The sequence below is a fragment of the Budorcas taxicolor genome, chromosome 4 (assembly GCF_023091745.1).
Source record: "Budorcas taxicolor isolate Tak-1 chromosome 4, Takin1.1, whole genome shotgun sequence".
NCBI classification, from domain to species: domain Eukaryota; kingdom Metazoa; phylum Chordata; class Mammalia; order Artiodactyla; family Bovidae; genus Budorcas; species Budorcas taxicolor.
In genome coordinates this window covers 54,423,252-54,446,513 of record NC_068913.1, presented here as the reverse complement: position 1 = coordinate 54,446,513, position 23,262 = coordinate 54,423,252, and the positions used below count along the sequence as shown (strand labels likewise).

The 23,262-nt window shown below is 36.0% G+C and overlaps 1 protein-coding gene across 1 annotated transcript in view; it reads right to left on the bottom strand.

Moving 5' to 3' along the window:
• The window catches only part of TFEC (transcription factor EC), a 65,997-nt gene that overhangs the window by 3,782 nt on the left and 38,953 nt on the right, over positions 1-23,262 (bottom strand). The window contains exons 3-5 of the mRNA XM_052639096.1: positions 18,418-18,532; positions 15,685-15,741; positions 3,844-3,919 (exon numbers count right to left, since the gene is read on the bottom strand). Of these exons, the coding sequence (XP_052495056.1) occupies positions 3,844-3,919; positions 15,685-15,741; positions 18,418-18,532 (248 nt within the window). The remainder of the gene's footprint in view (positions 1-3,843; positions 3,920-15,684; positions 15,742-18,417; positions 18,533-23,262) is intronic.

Here is a 23,262-nt window from a genome sequence, read left to right as displayed (position 1 = left end):
TGCTAGCATTTTTATATTTACAAATATGATTTTTGTAAATATGATTAATAAAAAGCACATATGAAGTAGATCACTACCACACATATGTAGAAATGTTTCACCTTTTTATTTGTTAGTTCTGTTCGGTTTTATTTTTCACTAATGGTTAAGATATTATCATTCTCTGGTAGTGTGTTTTTCATTTCATTTTCTCAACATATTTATCTCAACTATAACTGTTTACTATTTGTTTTCCCTCTGACCATACTATTTAGATCCAGCAAAGAAGAAAGAAGTACAAATTTCTGAAAGTTTTTGATACACAAAAATGGCAACTTCATAGAATTCAAAACTCCTTCAGGTATTAGCTTTCATTTCCTAAACCAAGTGAAAGTGAAAGTGAAAGTCACTCTGCTGCTGCTGCTGCTAAGTCGCTTCAGTCGTGTCCAACTCTGTGCGACCCCATAGACGGCAGCCCACCAGGCTCCCCCGTCCCTGGGATTCTCCAGGCAAGAACACTGGAGTGGGTTGCCATTTGCTTCTCCAATGCATGAAAGTGAAAAGTGAAAGGGAAGTCGCTTCAGTCGTGTCCGACTCTGTGCGACCTCATAGACGGAAGCCAACTAGGCTCCTCTGTCCATGGGATTTTCCAGGCAAGAGTACTGGAGTGGGATGCCATTGCCTTCTCCGGAAACTCACTCAGTCATGTCCAACTCTTTGCAACTCCATGGACTACAGAGTCCATGGAATTCTCCAGGCTAGAATACTGGAGTGGGTAGCCTTTCCCTTCTCCAGGAGATCTTCCCAACCCAGGGATCAAACCGAGGTCTCCCCCTTTGCAGGCAGATTCTTTACCAGCTGAGCCACAAAGGAAGCCCTTCCTAGACCAAATCCTAAGTTTATCACAGTCATGAGCTGGAAAGGCATTCAGAGCCTTTTTAGAACTGCTGGCAAGTTAGAAGAGGGAAACGGGGCCCAAAACGGCAGTCCAAAATAGTGGTCAAAAACAGTTACGGGAGAACATACTGACACTCCTTTCCCTGATTCGACCCCAAGGTCATGCTTCATTTGTATAATGCCCTCTTCTTACCCCCTTCCCTGACTGGTATCTGGTTCATGCCTCATTGGCATGAGGCACAACCAATCAAGCCCCCAGAACTACCAAAGAGAAAGTAACAAAAGATATAAAGAGGGAAACTGAGCCAGGTCTAGACCACTCCTACAAGGGTTGGTCCACTCTCACGTCTGGAGAGTGTACAAGATGACAAGAAGCGAAGAACTGACCCAGTAGAACCAAAGCTTCAGAGTTCTTTCTGCGTGCCCAAACATATGTGTTTAGAAGTTGGGCCCTAGGTCTCCTCTCTCTATTTAACACTGTTTTTGCAAATGTGTGGCTTTCCCACTCTTTCAAATGCATCTGCCCTAAGAAATGTGTTTTCTATTGTGACCTAGTGCATTCTTTGTACATAAAACTGCAACAAAGTTTTCATGAAGTATTACTATCCTCCTAATATGTATAATTGGAGAAGGACATGGCAACCCACTCCAGTACTCTTGCCTAGAAAATATGTATAATATATAATACTTTTATATTTCCAGTGCCTACATATGATGCGATATAATGGAATTAAAACAATTACTAATTCTCCTTTCTGAAATCTACAAAGAAGAGAAAACCACTTAAGAAGGCTTACAATGAAGCTTCCTCAACTATGGTCCCTGTCAGATGTGATTATGGATAAACTGATTTTCCTTATTCTATCAGCCCACAGCCTGCTTTTGTCAATAAAGTTTCATCAGGTGCAGTCATCCTCTTTCATATACATATTGTCTATGTCTGCTTTCATGCTACAATGCAGAGTTGAATAATTGTCTGATTTTATGCTCACAAAGCTTGAAATAATTACTATCTGACTCTTTAAAGGAAAAGTTTGCCATCCTTCGGTCTTGACAATGAAAATTTTGCCATTCTTGTTCTTGACAATGAGTTAGAACCAGAGAGGAGCCATTTTATAGTGATAGCTATTCAATAAAAGTATAGAGTAATAATTACCCCTCACATAAGCTTTATCATTTTTGAGGTTATCCATATTATTTTATTTTTTTTTATAAAACTCCATCCATAATTGGTGCTTTATAGGCATGGTGATATGGAAAGATGTTCAGTCAGGCTTCATAGTTTAATCTGACAGTCTTATTATTTGTTTTCTGCATATTACCTGGCCCTGGCACTGTGGATTAGCTCTATCAGTTACAAGAGAAGCTCTCTTAACTTACTTTTATCTGATCACTTTCAGGATTAATTAATGATCTCCATTCCCTTTGTGATAGTCACTGACTGTTGTCAGAACAAAGTAGGTAATAGAGGCCACTAGGCTACCTTCTGAGACACCCAGGTACTTCTATTTTCCTTCTGGTGACAGTGCTTACTGACAGACTGTTAAATGAATGCCCATTGTACTTATTACTGTGACAGTATAATTAAATTATATATGGTAACTAATAAAATATGAGTACAAAATTTAAAAAAGCATTTATAAAAACAGCTCTTGTTTTTTAGGAAAAGTATATCAAAAGCCTCAGGAAAAAACAAAGTAAAATGTCAGTAAGACAGTTTGCTAAAAATATGCTGTTACAAATTAGGTGTAATTTGCTGTTACAAATTAAGTTGTAATCATTTAAAAAATCCGTCTATACTTAGGTTTTTGTTTTATCTATAAGAAATTAAAATAGACTATACATATTTGTGCAGTTTATGTAAGACAGAAAATTGAAACACATATTCAAACAACAAAGTCTTGACCTTATATCAAATGTTTGGCCAATAAATGTGCATTTATGTTTTAAGTGTTTCAAGTTTTATCTGGAAAATGGGTGTCCTGTTCTGCTAATAGAAAGAGTTGCATGCTGAGAGACTTAAAAGATTTGAAAAGTTAGTAGTGGATCCCAGCCAAGATTAAGCTCTTCAGACTCCGCATGCAGTGTTCTATCTGCCATTCTACTCAAGAAGACTTCATTATCTATTATGCCCATAAGAATAAATATATGGCATTTCCTCCATTACAAATGATTGAATCGTCCAAGTGAATTAACACTTTCATTTAGGGAAAGAGTACTTTCACTTTTCACAAAAACCACTGTATCAAACCTCATCATTTCTGAATAATGGATAATGCCAGTGCTTGGAGAGTCCAGTTCTGTCTGAACAAAACATTTTTTTCAAGTCCTTATTAATGCTACAATGTTTTCATGGTTTTAGAGAAACATGGTAAATTGACATTTTGATTAATCAACTATTTCTTGAAATTTACAACCCCAAACATCTAGTTCAACTGACTTTGTGACTATATGGCATCAAAACCTAGCTGAAAATTTAATTACAATAACAAATTATTGACTAATATCAATAAGCATGTTTATACAATTCTTGTTTTCTGCTTGTATATTTTTTGCTTGAATTTTGGAACCTCTGAGAATTCAACATTCCAATTTTCATGTACATATAAGTCTTAAATTGGAAGAATTGCTATAACTATAAATTGAGGATTCCAGTTGATATCATGAAAGTATCACTAAATTTGCAAATATTGGTGCCATACAGAAAGATTTGTTATGTACTAAGAAGAAATAATTTACTTATTTTCTAAAGCTCAATAGGATAAGTGTTAGTAATAATTTTGATGTCTGATGTTCAGTAATTATCAGCCTTGAATAGATATTTTAAAATGACACCAGTAGCAGCCTTGTCTTCACCATAAGCTGCTTACTTTCTCAGCAGTGGTTCACCCCTCCACCCCTTCCCTCCCACCTGTTTTGTGTAGTATTGAAACCATAACATTATTAAGAAATGATTATTGAACTCACGGATCATTAGACTTTGGAATAAGAGTGCCAAGCTCCTTGATTCGGTAGTTAATATTATATCTTCTTCTTCTTTCAACTATTAAAAAAAGAAATATTATTGATTATTCTCATTAAAATACAATTCACTTTTGGTCAACTGTAAACCTCCTTAATAATCTTTGAAAAACAATGAGCAAAAAATTTCCATTTAGTCACAAGTGTACTTCTCAACAATAAAATAAAAATTCAAATATATTTTATTCTAAAAGTAAAAAAAAAATATTAGAATTGTGATTCTATTGTTCATAATAATTTTAAATCATTTTGAAACATTTTCTCTCAAAAATAACATTTTTATCATTCTTTGAAATGCTATATTTACTCATACTGATATATATATATATATATCAGGTGGGTATATATATGTGTATGTATATATATACATATGTGTGTGTATATATACACTTTTTCTTCTCATATAGTCCACTGAAAAGCTAACACAAAGCTTGGCTCATGGTAGGTATGTGTGCCCAAATAGATTGATCTCTTTGAGGGCAGGGACCATTTCTTACTTCATTCTATATACCCAGAGGGCTTGGCATATAAAAAGTGTTAAATAAATGTATGTTGATTAGACCATAAATATACCTTTCTAATTTAACAACTTTCAATAATACACAGAACAGTGATTCTTAAGCTTTGGCATGCATCAGATACATCTGGAAGGACTTTCAAATAAATAAAAATAAATTTGTACTCTGCACCCAAAAATTCTGATTTTAGTAGGATTAAGTTGGGACCCAAAAATCTGCATTTCTAACAAATTCCCAGATGTTGCTGATGCTTCTTGTTGAGGGCCCACACTTTGAGAATGACTGATATAGGTTTTTATTCAGAAATTATTATTCAGAAATAATTCAGAAATTATTAGTTCTCTGTTTATTTTCCCATGCATCCATTGCCTATGACAATGGATATGCGTCTAATAAATGTTCAATAAATGTCAAGTGTACAAATAAGCAGAGCTTTCTCTATTGACCCTTACCTAAAACCAGTCTTATAGAGCACAGAATAGTCGTATAATCTACTCTATACTTGCAGGATCAGGAACCAAGACTTACATATAATCCTTTTTCAGTAGGTAACATTTTTAAAGCTTTTCAGGGAAATGAAAGAAGTAAAAAGTCACGAAGAAGAAAAAAAACTATGTCGAAACATTAAACAATACATGTTTGAAAAATACAAACTGCTGCTGGGAAGAAAGAAAGTCCTTAAAAAATCAATCGTCTTGGTAAATCTACTCTATGAAGCAATTAATCATGAATGAACTTGACCTTCAGGAATAATACACTGGGATTCCTCTGAAATTAGGATATAATTTAGGATATATAATTGATTCTTGGGAGAGATTATTTTCCTTCTTTGCCAGTTTTGTTTTCTCTGTGCAAGTAATTGAAAAAACTGACACCATATAAAAAACTGAAAAGAAAACAAACAAAGGCAAAGCTGATAGAAATACATTTATATTTTATAGTGAGAATTTATTAATAATTCTATGTTCACATATACTCTCATATTATAAAACAGACTCAAATATAAGATGAAGATCAGCTATGAAGGATGTTCACATTTTTATCTGAAAATAGGAGACTGGTGTAGTCCTATAATGTTTTATCAAAATCTATTATTTAAATGTACCTTATGTAAAATATCAGAAATTCCTACTCTAACCTTATAAGATTGTGCTCATAAAATTTTAATGGTTAATTATAATGAGAAGTTTGTTTTCCCACTGTTTTCATATCCAGTACTAGTTGTTTGTAAAGGAGTCAAGCTTTAAGAAATTACTAAATCACTTCATGTTATATGTGATTTCACTCTTATACAAAGTTTTTGATATATTCATTCATTCATTCCTGTCCTTAGAAACAGGCAACAGACGCTTCTTTCCCAGACTGCATAGTTGAGGGCCCCCTTTGCCTTCTCTTACCACATCCATCCTTACTGAGCAAGGCAGCCACAGGACAAAGGGATCTCCCTTCTAAACTACACTCCAGGTGATTTACACCAGGAATATTCTCCCAAATGCCCTGAGCCTGTGCCGGCTATGTCCGAGGTTCATCCTCCTGAAGGAAGATCATGACACCAAGGTGCTCACCCCAGGCCCAAGATGCAGACAAGGGTCAATTTTTTTCAGATAGGTATGGAACTTGAATATACAAGATGAGGGGTTCCCACTCATGTTTGAGGTCATATGCACCATAGAACGTAATAGGGCATAGAAAGAGAAGTGAAAGGGGCCACTGAGTAAGGGCTGACATTGCCCCACCATGACTTCCCACTCGAAATTCCATCAAGTGGAGTTCCATTAGTGGCCCAATCTCTTAGTGGTGCAGTACTTATACAAAATTCTGAGGATCTGAGAACTCATATTTCAAACCTGGCCTTCCTATTTTTAGGAAAGATAGAACATAATTTAGTATTTCTAGCTTGAGTTATAGCTTTTAAGTATTTAGACATCTGTTAAGTGGGATCTTATTTGTCCTCTAGCCATGATCCTCTCAAATGTTAGGGGATATTTAGATTCATACTTAAAATGTGATATTAATTCTGGGTAACATTGAGAGCTGCAAAAAGTAAGATCACCAAGTAATCCAGATTATTAGTAGAAAATACTTCTATACTTCAATAATGTGCATGTGTGCACTCAGTCACTCTGTGTGTATGACTCTTTGCAACCCTATGGACTGCAGTCTACCAGGCTTCTCTGCCCATGATATTTTCCAGGCAAGAATACTGGAGTAGGGTGCCATCTCCTCCTCCAGGGAAATTCCCAACCCAGGGATTGAACCCATGTCTTCTGTGCCTCCTGTAGTGAGGGTGGATTCTTTACCACTGAGACATCTATAATGATCATACCAGGCACCTATCATACTTAACATTAAATGGCCTGTTATTTAAAGTGCAAACATAGAGGAGAGAAGTAAGGAGAAAGGAAGGTAATAGCAGCCTTAAAACTAAGAGAGAAGGCTTTAGTTCCTTGATGTGTTACTTCTTTCTGTAAACAACTAGTTCTGTCTTTCAGGTTCTTGTCTTACAAAATTCACCAATGCTTGTCTGCTCTGCCACTATGTGATGAAAAGCAAATCATTTCCCTTTCCACAACTACTCTAAGGACTGTTATAACCGTGGGTTAGCCTTCTTCTCCTTCATATAGTCAGCCTACCCTCTCATGAAGACGGATGCTTTATGAACAGATAGATGCAGGTTTCACAGGTACAGTTCAGTTCTGTTCAGTCGCTCAGCCATGTCCAACTCTTTGCGACACCATGGACTGTAGCACACCAGGCCTCCCTGTCCATTGCCAAATCCCTGAGTTTACTCAGACTCATGTCCACTGAGTTTGTGATGCCATCCAACAATCTCGTTCTGTCCTCTCCTTCTCCTCCTGCCTTCAATCTTTCCCAGCATCAAGGTCTTTTCTAATGAGTTAGTTCTTCACATCAGGTGGCCAAAGTATTGGAGTTTCAACTTAGCATCAGTCCTTCCCATGATTATTCAGGATTAATTTCCATTAGGATGGACTGGTTGGATCTCCTTGCAATCCAAAAGACTCTCAAGAGTACAAAAGCATCAATTCTTTGGCACTCAGCTTTCTTTATAGTCCAACTCTCACATCCATACATGACTACTGGAAAAACCATGGCTTTGACTAGACAAACCTTTGTTGGTAAAGTAATGTCTCTGCTTTTTAATATGCTGTCTCAGTTCAGTTCAGTCGCTCAGTTGTGTCTGACTCTGTGACCCCATGAATCGCAGCACGCCAGGCCTCCCTGTCCATCACCAACTCCCGGAGTTCACTCAGACTCGCATCCATCGAGTCAGTGATGTCATCCAGCCATCTCATCCTCTGTCATCCCCTTCTCCTCCTGCCCCCAATCCCTCCCAGCATCAGAGTCTTTTCCAATGAGTCAACTCTTTGCATGAGGTGGCCAAAGTACTGGAGTTTCAGCTTTAGCATCATTCCTTCCAAAGGAATCCCAGGGCTGATCTCCTTCAGAATGGACTGGTTGGATCTCCTTGCAGTTCAAGGGACTCTCAAGAGTCTTCTCCAACACCACAGTTCAAAAGCATCAATTCTTTGGCGCTCAGCCTTCTTCACAGTCCAACTCTCACATCCATACATGACCACAGGAAAAACCATAGCCTTGACTAGACAGACCTTAGTCGGCAAAGTAATCTCTCTGCTTTTGAATATGCTATCTAGGTTGCTCATAACTTTCCTTCCAAGGAGTAAGCGTCTTTTAATTTCATGGCTGCAATCACCATCTGCAGTGATTTTGGAGCCCCAAAAAATAAAGTCTGACACTGTTTCCACTGTTTCCCCATCTATTTCCCATGGAGTGATGGGACCGGATGCCATGATCTTCATTTTCTGAATGTTGAGCTTTAAGCCAACTTTTCCACTCTCCTCTTTCACTTTCATCAAGAGGCTTTTTAGCTCCTCTTCACTTTCTGGCATAAGGGTGGTGTCATCTGCATATCTGAGGTGATTGATATTTCTCCCGGCAATCTTGATTCCAGCTTGTGTTTCTTCCAGTCCAGCGTTTCTTATGATGTACTCTGCATGTAAGTTAAATAAGCAGGGTGACAATATACAGCCTTGATGTACTCCTTTTCCTATTTGGAACCAGTCTGTTGTTCCATGTCCAGTTCTAACTGTTTCTTCCTGGCCTGCATACAGATTTCAGAAGAGGCAGGTCAGGTGGTCTGGTATTCCCATCTCTTTCAGAATTTTCCACAGTTTCTTGTGATCCACACAGTCACAGGCTTTGGCATAGTCAATAAAGCAGAAATAGATGTTTTTCTGGAACTCTCTTGCTTTTTCCATGATCCAGAATTTTACTCCAAGAAGTAAGCATCTTTTAATGTCATGGCTTCAGTCACCATCTGCAGTGATTTTGGAGGCCCCCAAGCTAAAGCCACTATTTCCATCATTTCCCCCATCTATTTGCCATGAAGTGATGGGACAGGATGCCATGATCTTAGTTTTCTGAATGTTGAGCTTTAAGCCAACTTTTTCACTCTCCTCTTTCACTTTCATCAAGAGGTTTTTTACTTCTTCACTTTCTGCTATAAGGGTGGTGTCATCTGCATATCTGAGGTTATTGATATTTCTCCCGGCAATCTTGATTCAAGTTTATGCTTCATCCAGCCCAGCATTTCTCATGATGTACTCTGCATATAAGTTAAATAAGCAGGGTGACAATATGCAGCCTTGGTGTACTCCTTTTCCTATTTGGAACCAGGCTGTTGTTCCATGTCCAGTTCTAATTGTTGCTTCCTGGCCTGCATACAGATTTCTCAGGAGGCAGGTCAGGTGGTCTGGTATTCCCATCTCTTTAAGAATTTTCCAATTTGTTGTGGTCCACACAGTCAAAGGCTTTGGCATAGTCAATAAAGCAGAAGTAGATGTTTTTCTGAAACTCTCTTGTTTTTTTGATGATCCAACGAATGTTGGCAATTTGATCCTTTCTAAATCCAACTTGAGCATCTGCAAGTTCATGGTTCATGTATTGTTGAAGCCTAGCTTGGAGAATTTTGAGCCTTACTTTGCTAGCATGTGAGATGAGTGCTATTGTGTAATAGTTTGAGCATTCTTTGACATTGCCTTTCTTTGGGATTGGAATGAAAACTGATCTTTTCCAGTGCTGTGAGTTTCCAAATTTGCTGGTACATGTAGCATCAATTTCAGCTAACGACATGTAAGGAAATTCCTGGTTTTAGAGCTTTAAAGATTTTATTTATTTTCATTGCAATCTTTTCTCATTTTTTATTTGGTTCTCAGAACAAAAATGCTTCACACTCAACTAGTCAAGCTGACTTAAGATAGTTAAGCACTATCTTAAGAGACATGAAACAGCACTTTAAAGCTCACCCTGCCCCTAAACAACTTCCCTTGAATGCATTTACTCATCTCATGTGATCATTACTGAAGGCAAATGGACCCCCAGGAAGGCATCAGAGCCCTGGCCTCCACATTTTTTGCGACAGTAGTAGAATTCAGCAGTACAACATAAGCAGTATTTTAAAATAACTTATCATTAGGAAAGGAGGAATAGATTGACACAGAAAGATAAGAACCTGGTGTTACATTTCTAGCTCTTTAAATGATGTACATTTTCTTTTTTAAAATTAATTAATTAATTTTAATTGGAGGCTAATTACTTTACAATATTGTAGTGGTTTTTGCCATACATTGACATGAATCAGCCATGGGTGTACATGCGTTCCCCATCCTGAACCCCTCTCCCACCTCCCTCCCCATCCCATCCCTCAGGGTCATCCCAGTGCACCAGCCCTGAGCACCTTGTCTCATGCATAAAACCTGGACTGGCAATCTATTTCATGTATAGTAATATACATGTTTCAATGCTATTCTCTCAAATCATCCCACCCTTGCCTTCTCTCACAGAGTACAAAAGTCTGTTATTTACATCTGTGTCTCTTTTGCTGTCTCACATGTAGGGTCATCGTTACCATCTTTCTAAATTCCATATATATGCATTAATAAACTGTACTGGTGTTTTTCTTTCTGACTTACTTCACTCTGTATAATAGGCTCCAGTTTCATCCACCTCATTAGTACTGATTCAAATGCAATCTTTTTAAAAGCTGAGTAATATTCCATTGTGTATATGTACCACTGCTTTCTTATCCATTAGTCTGCCAATGGGCATCTAGGTTGCTTCCATGTCCTAGCTATTGTAAATGAACATTGGGGTACACGTGTCTCTTTCAATTCTGGTTTCCTCAGTGTATATGTCCTGCAGTTGGATTGCTGAGTTGTATGGCAGTTCTATTTCCAGTTTTTAAAGGAATCTCCACACTGATCTCCATAGTGGCTGTACTAGTTTGCATTCCCACCAACAGTGTAAAAATGTTCCCTTTATCTGCACCCTCTTCAGCATTTATTGTTTGTAGATTTTTTGATAGCAGCCATTCTGACTGGCATGAGATGGTACCTCACTGTGATTTTGATTTGCATTTCTCTGATAATAAGTGATGTTGAGCATCTTTTCATGTGTTTGTTAGCTATCTGTATGTCTTCTTTGGAGAAATGTCTGTTTAGTTCTTTGGCCCATTTTTTGATTGTGTCATTTATTTTTCTGGAATTGAACTGCATGAGCTGCTTGTATATTTTTGAGATTAATTCTTTGTCAGTTGCTTGGCTTGCTACTTTCTCCCATTCTGAAAGGTGTATTTTCACCTTGTGAAAAAGCTTTTAAGTTTAATTAGGTCCCATTTGTTTATTTTTGCTTTTATTTCCATTACTCTGGGAGGTGGGTCATAGAGGATCCTGCTGTGATTTATGTCAGAGAGTGTTTTAGCTGTTTTTCTCTAAGATTTTTAGTTTCTGGTCTTACATTTAGATCTTTAATCCATTTTGAGTTTATTTTTGTGTATAGTGTTAGAAAGTGTTCTAGTTTCATTCTTTTACAAGCGGTTGACCAGTTTTCCCAGCACTGCTTGTTAAAGAGACTATCTTTTCTCCATTGTATATTCTTGACTACTTTGTCAAAAATAAGGTGTCCAAAGGTGTGTGGATTTATCTCTGGGCTTTCTATTTTGTTCCATTGATCTATATTTCTGTCTTTGTGCCAGTACCATACTGTCTTGATGACTGTAGCTTTGTAATATAGTCTGAAGCCAAGAAGATTGATTCCTCCAGTTCCATTCTTCTTTCTCAAGATTGCTTTGGCTATATGAGGTTTTTTATACTTCCACACAAATTGTGAAATTATTTGTTCTAGCTCTGTGAAAAATACCCCTGGTAGCTTGATAGGGATTGCATTGAATCTATAGATTACTTTGGGTAATATACTCATTTTCACTATACTGATTCTTCTGATATATTAACATGGTATATTTATCCATCTATTTGTATCATCTTTGATTTCTTTCATCAGTGTTTTATAGTTTTCTATACATAGGTCTTTCATTTCTTTTGGTAGATTTATTCCTAAGTATTTTATTCTTTTCACTGCAATGGTGAATGGAATTGTTTCCTTAATTTCTTTTTTTGTTTTCTGATTGTTGGTATACAGGAATGCAAGGGATTTCTGTGTGTTAATTTTATATCCTGTGACTTTACTATATTCAATGATTAGCTCTAGCAATTTTCTGGTGGTGTCTTTAGGGTTTCCTATGTAGAGGATCATGTCATCTGCAAACAGTGAGAGTTTTACTTCTTTTTTTCCAGTCTGGATTCATTTTGTTTCTTTTTCTTCTCTGATTGCTGTGGCTAAAACTTCCAAAACTATGCTGAATAGTAGTGGTGAGAGTGGGCACCCTTGTCTTGTTCCTGACCTTAGGGGAAATGCTTTCAATTTTTCACCATTGAGAATAACGTTTGCCATGGTTTATCATATATGGCTTTTATTATGTTGAGGTATGTTCCTTCTATGCCTGCTTTCTGGAGGGTTTTTTTAATCATAAATGGATGTTGAATTTTGTCAAAGCTTTTCTCTGCATCTATTGAGATAATCATATGGTTTTTATTTTTCAGTTTGTCAATGTGGTGTATCACATTGATTGAGTTGTGAATATTGAAGAATCCTTGCATCCCTGGGATAAAACCCACTTGGTCATGATGTATGATCTCTTTAATATGTTGTTGGATTCTGTTTGCTAGGATTTTGTTAAGGATTTTTGGATCTATGTTCATCAGTGATATTAGCCTGTAGTTTTCTTTTTTTGTGGCATCTTTGTCTGGTTTTGATATTAGGGTGATGGTAGCGTCACAGGATGAGTTTAGAAGTTTATCTTCCTCTGCAATTTTCTGGAAGAGTTTGAGTAGGATAGATGTTAGCTCTTCTCTAAATTTTTGGTATAATTCACCTGTGAAGCCATCTGGTCCTGGGCTTCTGTTTGTTGGAAGAACTTTCACTACAGTTTCAATTTCCATGCTTGTGATGGGTCTTTTAACATTTTTTCTTTCTTCCTGGTGCCGTTTTGGAGGGTTATTCTTTTCTAAGAATTTGTCCATTTCTTCCAGGTTGTCTATTTTATTGGCATATAGCTACTGGTAGTAGTCTCTTATGATCCTTTGTATTTCTGTTATCTGTTGTGATTTCTCCATTTTCATTTCTAATTTTGTTGATTTGATTCTTCTCCTTTTTTTTTCTTGATGAGTCTGTCTAATGGTTTGTCTATTTTATTTATCTTCTCAAAGAACCAGCTTTTAGTTTTGTTGATTTTTTCTATAGTCTCCTTTGTTTCTTTTTCACTTATTTCTGCCCTAATTTTTATGATTTCTTTCCTTCTATTAACCCTGGGGTTTTTCATTTCTTCTTTTTCTAGTTGCCTTAGGTGTAAAGTTAGGTTATTTATTTCATTTTTCTCTTGTTTCTTGAGGTAAGCTTATATTGCTATGAACCTTCCCCTTAGCACTGCTTTTACTGAATCTCTTAGGCTTTGGGTTGTCGTGTTTTCTTTTTCTTTCATTTCTATGAATATTTTGATTTCTTTTTTTATTTCTTCTGTGATTTGTTGGTTTAAAGCATGTTGTTTAGCCTCCATATGTTTGTGTTTTTAATAGTTTTTTTCCCATAGTTGACATCTAATCTTACAGCATTGAAATGATTTCAATTTTTTGAATTTACCAAGCCTAGATTTGTGGCCCAGGATGTGATCTATCCTGGAGAAAGTTCTGTGTGCACTCGAGAAAAAGGTGAAATTCATTGTTTGGGGATGAAATGTCCTATAGATATCAATTAGGTCTAACTGGTCCATTGTATCATTCAGAGCTTGTGCTTCCTTGCTAATTTTCTGTTTAGTTGATCTATCCATAGGTGTGAGTGGAGTATTAAAGTCTCCCACTATTATTGTGTTACTGTTAATTTCCCCTTTAATACTCACTAGCTTTTGCCTTACATATTGTGGTGCTCCTATGTTGGGTGCATATATATTTATAATTGTTTTATCTTCTTCTTGGATTGATCCTTTGATCATTAGGTAGTCTCCTTCTTTGTCTCTTTTCATGGCCTTTATTTCAAAGTCTATTTTATTTGATATGAGTATTGCTACTCCTGCTTTCTTTTGGTCTCCATTCACATGAAATATCTTTTTCCAGCCCTTCATTTTCAGTCTGTATGTGTACCTTGTTTTGAGGTGGGTCTCTTGTAGACAGCATATATAGGGGTATTGTTTCTGTATCTATTTAGCCAGTCTTTGTCTTGGTTGGGGCATTCAACTCATTTATGTTTAAGGTAATTATTGATAAGTATGATCCCATTGCCATTTACTTTGTTGTTTTGGGTTCGAGTTTATAAAACTTTTCTGTGTTTCCTGTCTAGAGAAGATCCTTTAGCATTTGTTGAAGAGCTGGTTTGGTGGTGCTGCATTCTCTCAGCTTTTGCTTGTCTGTAAAGCTTTTGATTTCTCCTTCATATTTGAATGTGATCCTTGCTGGGTACAGTAATCTGGGTTGTAGGTTTTTCTCTCATCACTTTAAGTATGTCTTGCCATTCCCTCCTGGCCTGAAGTGTTTCTATTGAAAGATCAGCTGTTATCCTTATGGGAATCCCCTTGTGTGTTATTTGTTGCTTTTCCATTGCTGTTTTTAATATTTGCTCCTTGTGTTTGATCTTTGTTAACTTGATTAATATGTGTCTTGGGGTGTTTTGCCTTGGATTTATCCTGTTTGGGACACTCTGGGTTTCTTAGACTTGGGTGGCTATTTCCTCCCCCATTTTAGGGAAGTTTTCAACTATTATCTCATCAAGTATTTTCTCATGGCCTTTCTTTTTGTCTTATTCTTCTGGGACTCCTATGATTCAAATGTTGGGGCATTTAAAATTGTCCCAGAGGTCTCTGAGGTTGTCCTCATTTCTTTTAATTCTTTTTTTCTTTTTTCCTCTCTGCTTCAGTTACTTCCACCATTCTATCTTTCACCTCACTTATCAGCTACCTCAGTTATTCTACTGTTGGTTCCCTCCAGAGTGCTTTTAATCTCAATTATTGCATTATTCATTATTGACTTACTCTTCTTTATTTATTCTAGGTCCTTATTAAACCTTTCTTGCATCTTCTCAATCCTTATCTCCAGTCTATTTATCTGTAACTCCATTTTGTTTTCAACATTTTGAATCATCTTTACTATCACTATTCTCAATTATTTTTCAGGTAGACTCCCTATCTCCTCCTCTTTGGTTTGGTTTGGTGGGCGTTTATCATGCTTCTTTACCTGCTGAATATTTCTCTGCCTTTTCATTTTGTTTAGATTGCTGTGTTTGGGGTGGCCTTTCTTTATGCTGGAAGTTTGTGGTTCCCTTTATTGTGAAGGTTGCTCCCTGTGGGTGGGGTTGGACTAGTGGCTTGTCAAGGTTTCCCAGTTAGAGAAGCTTGTGTCACTGTTCTGGGGGGTGGAGCTGGATCTCTTCTCTCTAGAGTGCAATGAAGTGTCCAGTAGTGAGTTTTGAGGTGTCTATGGGTTTGGTGTGACTTTTGGCTGAATGGCGTCCGTTTTCTAAAGTCACTTTTATCTCTTTAAACTTTGGAGTCAATTGAGTTCAAATGTAACTCAGTGCACTCATCTCCCTCATTAGTATTCTTCTTCAGAGAGAGAAAATGATCAAGGAGAGAACTTGAGATGTCACTTCATAAAAATTTCTCACTTTTCTGAGAGTTTGCATCGTCTAAATTGCCCCAAAATAGCTCTACTAATGAGCGTGTACACTTAATTTTGGTCATCTGACTTCAAAATATATATGGATGACAATAAAACACCACATATTTTAACCTCCTTGCATATCCCCTTGCATTGATTCATTTTGCTTAGAAAAAAGAAAATATACTCACTGAGGTTGTGGTTGTCCTTTTTTTGTCTCTCCTTGGCCAAAGCTCGAGTATCTGTTTCTGATCAAAAGGAAAATAATTGAAAGAGTACTTATTTCTACCTTGCAATCCTTCCAGTCAAAAAAAAAAAAAAAAAATCAGAAATACAAGTGAAAATATAATATTACTTACTCCAAGCGATATAACAAAAATTTTTGCAAATATTTAGAAATTTGAAACAACATATTAGTAAGAAGGCAGTGGCAAAACCTATGGGATTTAAATAGTAAAACCTGAATTTGTATTCTGGCCCTCCATTTAGTAGCCTTGGGGTCTCTACCTAAGTTCTCATCTGTGAAGTTGGCATGATATTTACTAAATATCATTGTTATGATTAAAAGAAGTAGAGCATACAGTAAATATTAACCTTCTTAATCATTTTTATTATAATTATTCTCAGAACTTTAAGATTATTCAAAATTATTTCAATCTAAATTTTCACAACCTTCATTTTTTATAAATAATTATGATTTCTAAATTCAAAGAATTGGAACTAACTACATTTCTCAAATACCTATCAAACAAATCCATACTTTAAGTGACAGACACTTTATGTGCTATGTGGTTGTAAGCACTTGTGATAGTCAGACTCCAAAATGGCCCACCATGATTCTCATTCATGACAGTCATACTTTTGATGGTTCCCTTCCATACTGAATAAGATTGATCTGTGAAACTGATACAATATTGTGAAAATGATTAGTGTGGCTTTCAAGACTAGGTCATAAAGGACATTTTCAGCTTCCCCCTTGGGTGTTCCTTGAATCACTACTTGTCAGATCATGAAGACACTTGAGCAGCCCCATGGAGAGTTCTACATGGTAAAGAACCAAGCGGCACTGACTAGGAAGATGTGTGAGTGAACCATCTTGGGAGTGCATTCTCCAGCCTGTCAAGTGGCAAATATCTGTATCTCTGGCCAATATCTTGACTGCAACCTTATGCAAGGCTCTGAGCTAGAAGCAATTTTATAAATCACCCCTGGATTTCTGAAATATAGGGATTGTATGAGATAATTAACATTTATGATTTCAACCTGTTAAGTTTGGAGTACTTTGTTATATAGCAATAGATAATTAATACAATGTTCTTTGAATTATTCTAGTTTTAAAATAGAAATATAAAAATATATTTATTAAATTTTGATTATTTAAGATTAAATTAATTAATTTTACTCTAAATAATTTGAATGCATAGATATTTTTGAGTCATTTGTTAGATTCCAAGAATAGAAATATTGTATTTATTAAAAACGCTGATATTAACTAAAGAAAAATATTTAAAGATAAATGTTTGAATGCTGAACTAAAAACATGTTACAGAAATTTCTATTAAATTTTATTTTATTTTATGGAGAAACTAACACTAGACTTTTAAGTCAAGAGATCCTTATTTTGATCGACTTCTGCTTATAATCAGATGTGTACCATTGGGAAATAACTCCTCTGACTATTTCCTCACCTACCTATTGAATTAACTTGAAAGCGCCCCTGTAATTCCTTTAAGTTGTAACAATTTTGAAATTTATTACTGAAAATAGAGGGAGTTTTACACACTTGAGAAAGTTAAATGTGAATCATTGAAATCTGTGAAACAAGTTGAAAAGAGGAAAATCTATTGTTTCCTAATCTATTAATCTGTTATTTTGCAAACATGCTAATAAATTAAATATTTGCAATATCAAAATTAATCTATATTAAGTGAAAGTTAGCTAAGTTAAGTCGTTCAGTCATATCCAACTCTTTGCGACCCCGTGGACTGTAGTCTGCCAGGCTTCTCCATCCGTGGGATTTTCCAGGCAAGAACACTGAAGTGGGTTGCCATTTCATTCTCCAGGGGATCTTCCTGACCCAGCGATCGAACCTGAGTCTCCCACACTGCAGGTAGACTCTTTACCATCTGATCCACCATGAAGCCCAAAGTGAAAGTGGAACTTAGTCAAACTGTTGTATACATATGACTAGAGGTTACATGTGTCTATTTGTATTTGTCCAATTCCTAAAATCACTGAGTTGAACTGTAAGTTATACTAACTTGTTGCTGGGTTGTTATCAAGAAAAAAAAGGTGGATTTACTCTTGAAATGTTTCCCATTTTAACTACAGTAAGTCTCCTACCTATGAATGAGTTCCTTTCCAAGTGTGCGTTCAAAAGTCCAATTTGTTTTTTTAGCCTAGGTAACCAACTAACACAATCAGCCATATAGTACTGTACTGTAATAGTTTAATAATACTTTTCACACAAATAATACACACAAAAAATAAAACATTTTTAATCTTATAGTATAGCACCTTGGAAAATACAGTAGTACAGTACAATAACTGGCAATTCTTAGCAGTACCAGCTAAATCACATTGCTTTTACACTTGCTTTCAGACATCCTGGACTTGAAATAAAGATACTGTACTACTGTCCTCTATATAGTACTGTACAGTAAAGTACACAAAAGCATGCTTGTGACAATGTATGCATGCTTGTGACAATGTATGCCAGACAAGTGAACTAACTTACATGACTGAACATGCAAACGCATGTTCACATCTTTGATAGTTTGCAATTTGAAGGTTCATATGCAGAAGACTTACTATAACTATTTTGATAATATTTCAAAAGTTGTCTTTAGATTGGAATTATATGTCACTCATGTCTTACAGAGCTTTTTTTTTTTTTTTTAAGAAAACTATAAAAGAAACATTACCTGTAATTTCTCTTTTCATTGGTAGACTACTTGGACAAGAAGCACTTGTAAGGCCCATATTAACTGGTGAAATTTCCTGCTCACCACTATACACATCCAAAATACTTCCAGATACCTTTAAAGGAAAAAGGTAGAAAAGATCAATCAAATCTTTGGTGAATATTGATATATTTAGTTGTATTATCTTAAATTGACCAATCATTAATAGAAACTTGCAATATATAGCATTTTTAATTTTAAACAAAAATGAATATGCATTAACTTTGTAAAATCTTTGGGTAATGCTTGTGGATAAGATATGTGAAAAAAGCTATTTGTGCTTAAGAAAAAGGAGAAATTAGTTCACTCCTGAAGAAAAATTTTTATTAATATTTACAAAGTTATAGGAGTTTGATCCAGCACATTACCTGGTTATAAATGAATAAGATTAAAAACATCACTTTAGACAAAAATCAATATACATATTAGTAAAGCTTGAAAATTCATTACATATCATGAATTAGGCATAATAGTTGAATATTTTGGAAACATTAATACTATCAGTACTACCAGCAATTCACAGTCAAGAAGTGTTTTATACTGTTAATTGAGAAACTTTCCTTCCTGGAAGGCATACTTTTTCACATTGTGCACTTAATGTTCTAGATTATTATAAATATCCAGCTGGTAACCAAAAGTAGTCTAAAACTGCTTTGCCTCAAGTGGATATAGGGTATATCTAATGATAGCAACACTGCAATTCTTAAAGTGCTCCTTGGGAGCAATTTTTCAGAAAGCTAAGATGCTTTATACACAATTCAAAATTGTTATTGAAAATGTGCTTATTGATTGATCTCCTAAGAAAATTAAATTTAAATAATATTCATAACTCAAGTTAATATTTATTATTCCAGAGCAACCTACATTTAAAATGCAAGATTTGAACATTTAAAATATTTCCATTCTAATTATCTTCATTTCATTTCTGGGAAGTCAATCAAGAGCCGAATAAGCAGTACCTGTTTTCTTTCCTTTAAGAAATTATCAAACAAAGCTATATTCAGATTATTATGGAGACTCTAACTCTTTATTCCTATTTTTTGTAGAACTCCAAGCAGAAGGAAATTTTTTTAATACTTATAAAATCAGACTGAAAATAATCGTGAAGAAAGGACACATGAAGACAAAAATTAGTTTCTGGAATAATAATCTACTAAATTATGTGATTAATATTGTATATTTCTGAGGGAAAAATACTTGGAAAATACAGTGGAAATCAGGCTAATACACAAGTGTATATGCATATCAACAAGGACATTACAGATTGCATATGGTGTTAAGATGCATGTTTTCATATATTGTTTCTTTTCATTATTTACTCTGTCAGGACTCCTCATCTTTATTTTATATAAATTCATTGATTATATAACAATGAAGGACAGGGAAGTCTGGCGTGCTGCATTCCATAGGGCTGCAAACAGTTGGATATGACTGAGCGACTGAACAACAACATCGTTTTAAAACGTATTTTTGCATCTTGGATATTAGAACTGAGCTACTCAGATATTTATTCCCTCTATATTTCCTTATCTGAAAAATAGGGACAAGAAAACCTATCAAATTGGATAAATGATGAGTGTAAGTATCAGAATAATGCAATTAGAAACAAATTCTAAAAGCACACATTTCCCTAACATGTGAGTCATTTAGCTATATATGTAGAATTTTAAAGCTTCCAGGTCTTTTTTGAAAACCCTGTTGGTTATAAGTGGAGGCATCACCAACCTGAATTGTACATTTGCACTGTGTCTTTGAGAAATATAATGACATGCTGAACAAAAAGACAGGGAGTGAGAGAGAAAGAAGGGGGAAAGAACTAGGAAAAGGGCATTTTTCCCTAAACAGCTTGAAATCAGATAGATTCAATGCAGCAGTAGCAAACAGTAGAAATGTTTAAGAGGAGCCATATTACATTTGCACTGCAGCAATAAAGTGATAGGTTCCTAGCTAAAACATTACACTGGGTCAATATTACTTGGTCAGACCATACCCAATGCATATTTCTGTAGAAATGGGGCTAGAGTTCTGATAATGAATTCAATCCTGCTTAACTGTGGGTCTATTACATATCTATTAATATCTTCTCCTGACCTTCGGTTGTTCTTCAGTTGCTCCAGTAGTGTCTGACTCGGCAACCCTGTGGACTGCAGCATGCCAGGCTTTTCTGCCCTTCACCATGTCCTGATGCTGACCAGACTCATGTCCATTGAGTCGGTGATGCCATCCAAACATCTTGTCCTCTGTCATCCCCTCTTCTCATGCCTTCTATCTTTCCCAGCATCAGGATATTTTCCAGTGAGTCATTTCTTTGAATCAGGTGGCCAAAGCATTGGAGCTTCAGGTTCATCATCAGTCCTTCCAATAAACATTCAGGAATGATTTCCTTTAGGATTGATTGGTTTGGTTTCTTGCAGTCCGAGGAACTCTCAAGAGTCTTCTCCAACACCACAGTTCAAAAGCATAATTCTTTGGTGCTCAGCCTTCTTCATGGTCCAAGTCTCACATCAACACATGACTACTGGAAAAACCATAGCTTTGACTAGATGGACCTTAGTCAGCAAAGTAATGTCTCTGCTTTTTAATACACTGTCCAGGTTGGTCATAACTTTCCTTCCAAGAAGCAAGTGTATTCTAATTTCATGGCGGCAGTCACCATCTGTAGTGATTTTACAGCCCAAGAAAATAAAGTCTCTCACTGTTTCCATTGTTTCTCCATTTGCCATGAAAAGATGAGACTGGATGCCATAATTTCAGTTTTTTGAATGTTGAGTTTTAAGCCAACTTTTTCACTCTCCTTTTTCACTTTCATCAAGAGGCACTTAGTTTCTCTTCACTTCCTGCCATAAAGGTACTGTCTTCTGCATATATGAGGTTATTGATATTTCTCCCTGCAATCTTGATTCCAGCTTCTGTTTCATCCAGCCTGGCATTTTGCATGATGTACTCTGCATATAAGTTAAATAAGCCAAGTGACAATATGCAGCCTTGGTGTACTCCTTCTCCTATTTGGAACCAGTCTGTTGTTCCATGTCCAGTTCTAATTGTTGCTTCCTGACCTGCATACAGATTTCTCAGGAGGCAGGTCAGGTGGTCTGGTATTCCCATCTCCTTAAAAATTTTCCATAATTTGTTGTGATCCACACAGTCAAAGGCTTTAGCATAGTCAATGAAGCAGAAGTAGATGTTTTTCTGGAATTCTTTTGCTTTTTCTCCAGTGATCCAATGGATGTTGGCAATTTGATCTCTCATTCCTCTGCTTTTTCGAAATTCAGCTTGAACATATGGAAGTTCTCAGTTCACTTACTTTTGAAAGGCTAGCTTGGAGAATTTTGAGCATTACTTTGCTAGTGTATGAAATAAGTGCAATTCTGCAGTAGTTTGAACATTCTTTGACATTGTCCTTCTTTGAGATTGAAATGAAAACTGACCTTTTCCAGTCCTATGGCCACTGCTGAGTTTTCCCAATTTGTTGGCATATTTAGTGCAGTACTTTCAAAGCATCATCTTTTAGGATTTGAAATAGCTCAGCTGGAATTCCATCACCTCACTAGCTTTGTTCATAGTGATGCTTCCTAAGGCCCACTTGACTTCCCACTCCAGGATGTCTGGCTCTAGGTGAGTGACCACACCATCGTGGTTATCTAGATCATTAATATCTCTTTTGTATAGTTCTGTGTATTCTTGCTAACTCTTCTTAATAGCTTCTGCTTCTATTAGGTCCATATCATTTCTTTATTCTTTATTTCTTTATTACCATATCTTTATTATACCTTTATTGTGGCCATCTTGGCATGAAATATTCCCTTGATATCTCTAATTTTCTTGAAGAGATCTCTAGTCTTTCCCGTTCAATTGCTTTCCTCTATTTCTTTCATTGATCACTGAGGAAGGCTTTCTTGTCTCTCCTTGCTATTCTTTGAAAGTGTGCATTCAGATGTGTATCTCTTTCTTTTTCTCCTTTGCCTTTCACTTGTCTTCTTTTCCCAGCTATTTGTAAGCCTTATCAGACAACCATTTTGCCATTTTGCATTTCTTTTTCCTGGGGATGGTTTTGATCACTGTCTCCTATACAATGTTACAAACCTCTGTCCATAGACCTTCAGGCACTCTGTTCTATCAGATGTAATCCCTTGAATTTATTGGTAATTTCCACTGTGTAATTGTAACAGATTTGATTTAGGTCATACTTGAATGGCTTAGTGGTTTTCCCTATTTTCTTAAATTTCAGTCTGAATTTTGCAATAAGGAGTTCATGATTTGAGCCACAGTCAGCTCCCAGTTTGTTTTTACTGATGGTATAGAACTTCTCTATCTTCCACTGCAAAGACCGTAATCAATCTAATTTCAGTACTGACCATTTGGTGATGTCCATGTTAGAGTCATTTCATATGTTGTTGAAAGAGGGTGTTATTGTCTAATTTATGCCCTGAAGCATAATAATTAATATCCTATTTAATTTTATGTTGTAGGTACTACTCTATTTCATGTGAATGGCTGGTTACTTTTTAAATATCATTAGACAATTGGTTTCAATTTCAAAATATGTAATATATTTCCCATAATCTAAACAGCCTTTCCTCCATTCAAAGATATGAGTAAAATGTTAGTGAAAATTTAAAGATTACATACATATCAGGAAAGGCCTACAAACCAAAGTTATAATCTCAGTTCAGTTCAGTTCAGTTCAGTCACTCAGTCGTGTCTGACTCTTTGCAATCCCATGAATTGCAGCACGCCAGGCCTCCCTGTCCATCACCATCTCCCGGAATTCACTCAGACTCATGTCCATCGAGTCCATGATGCCAT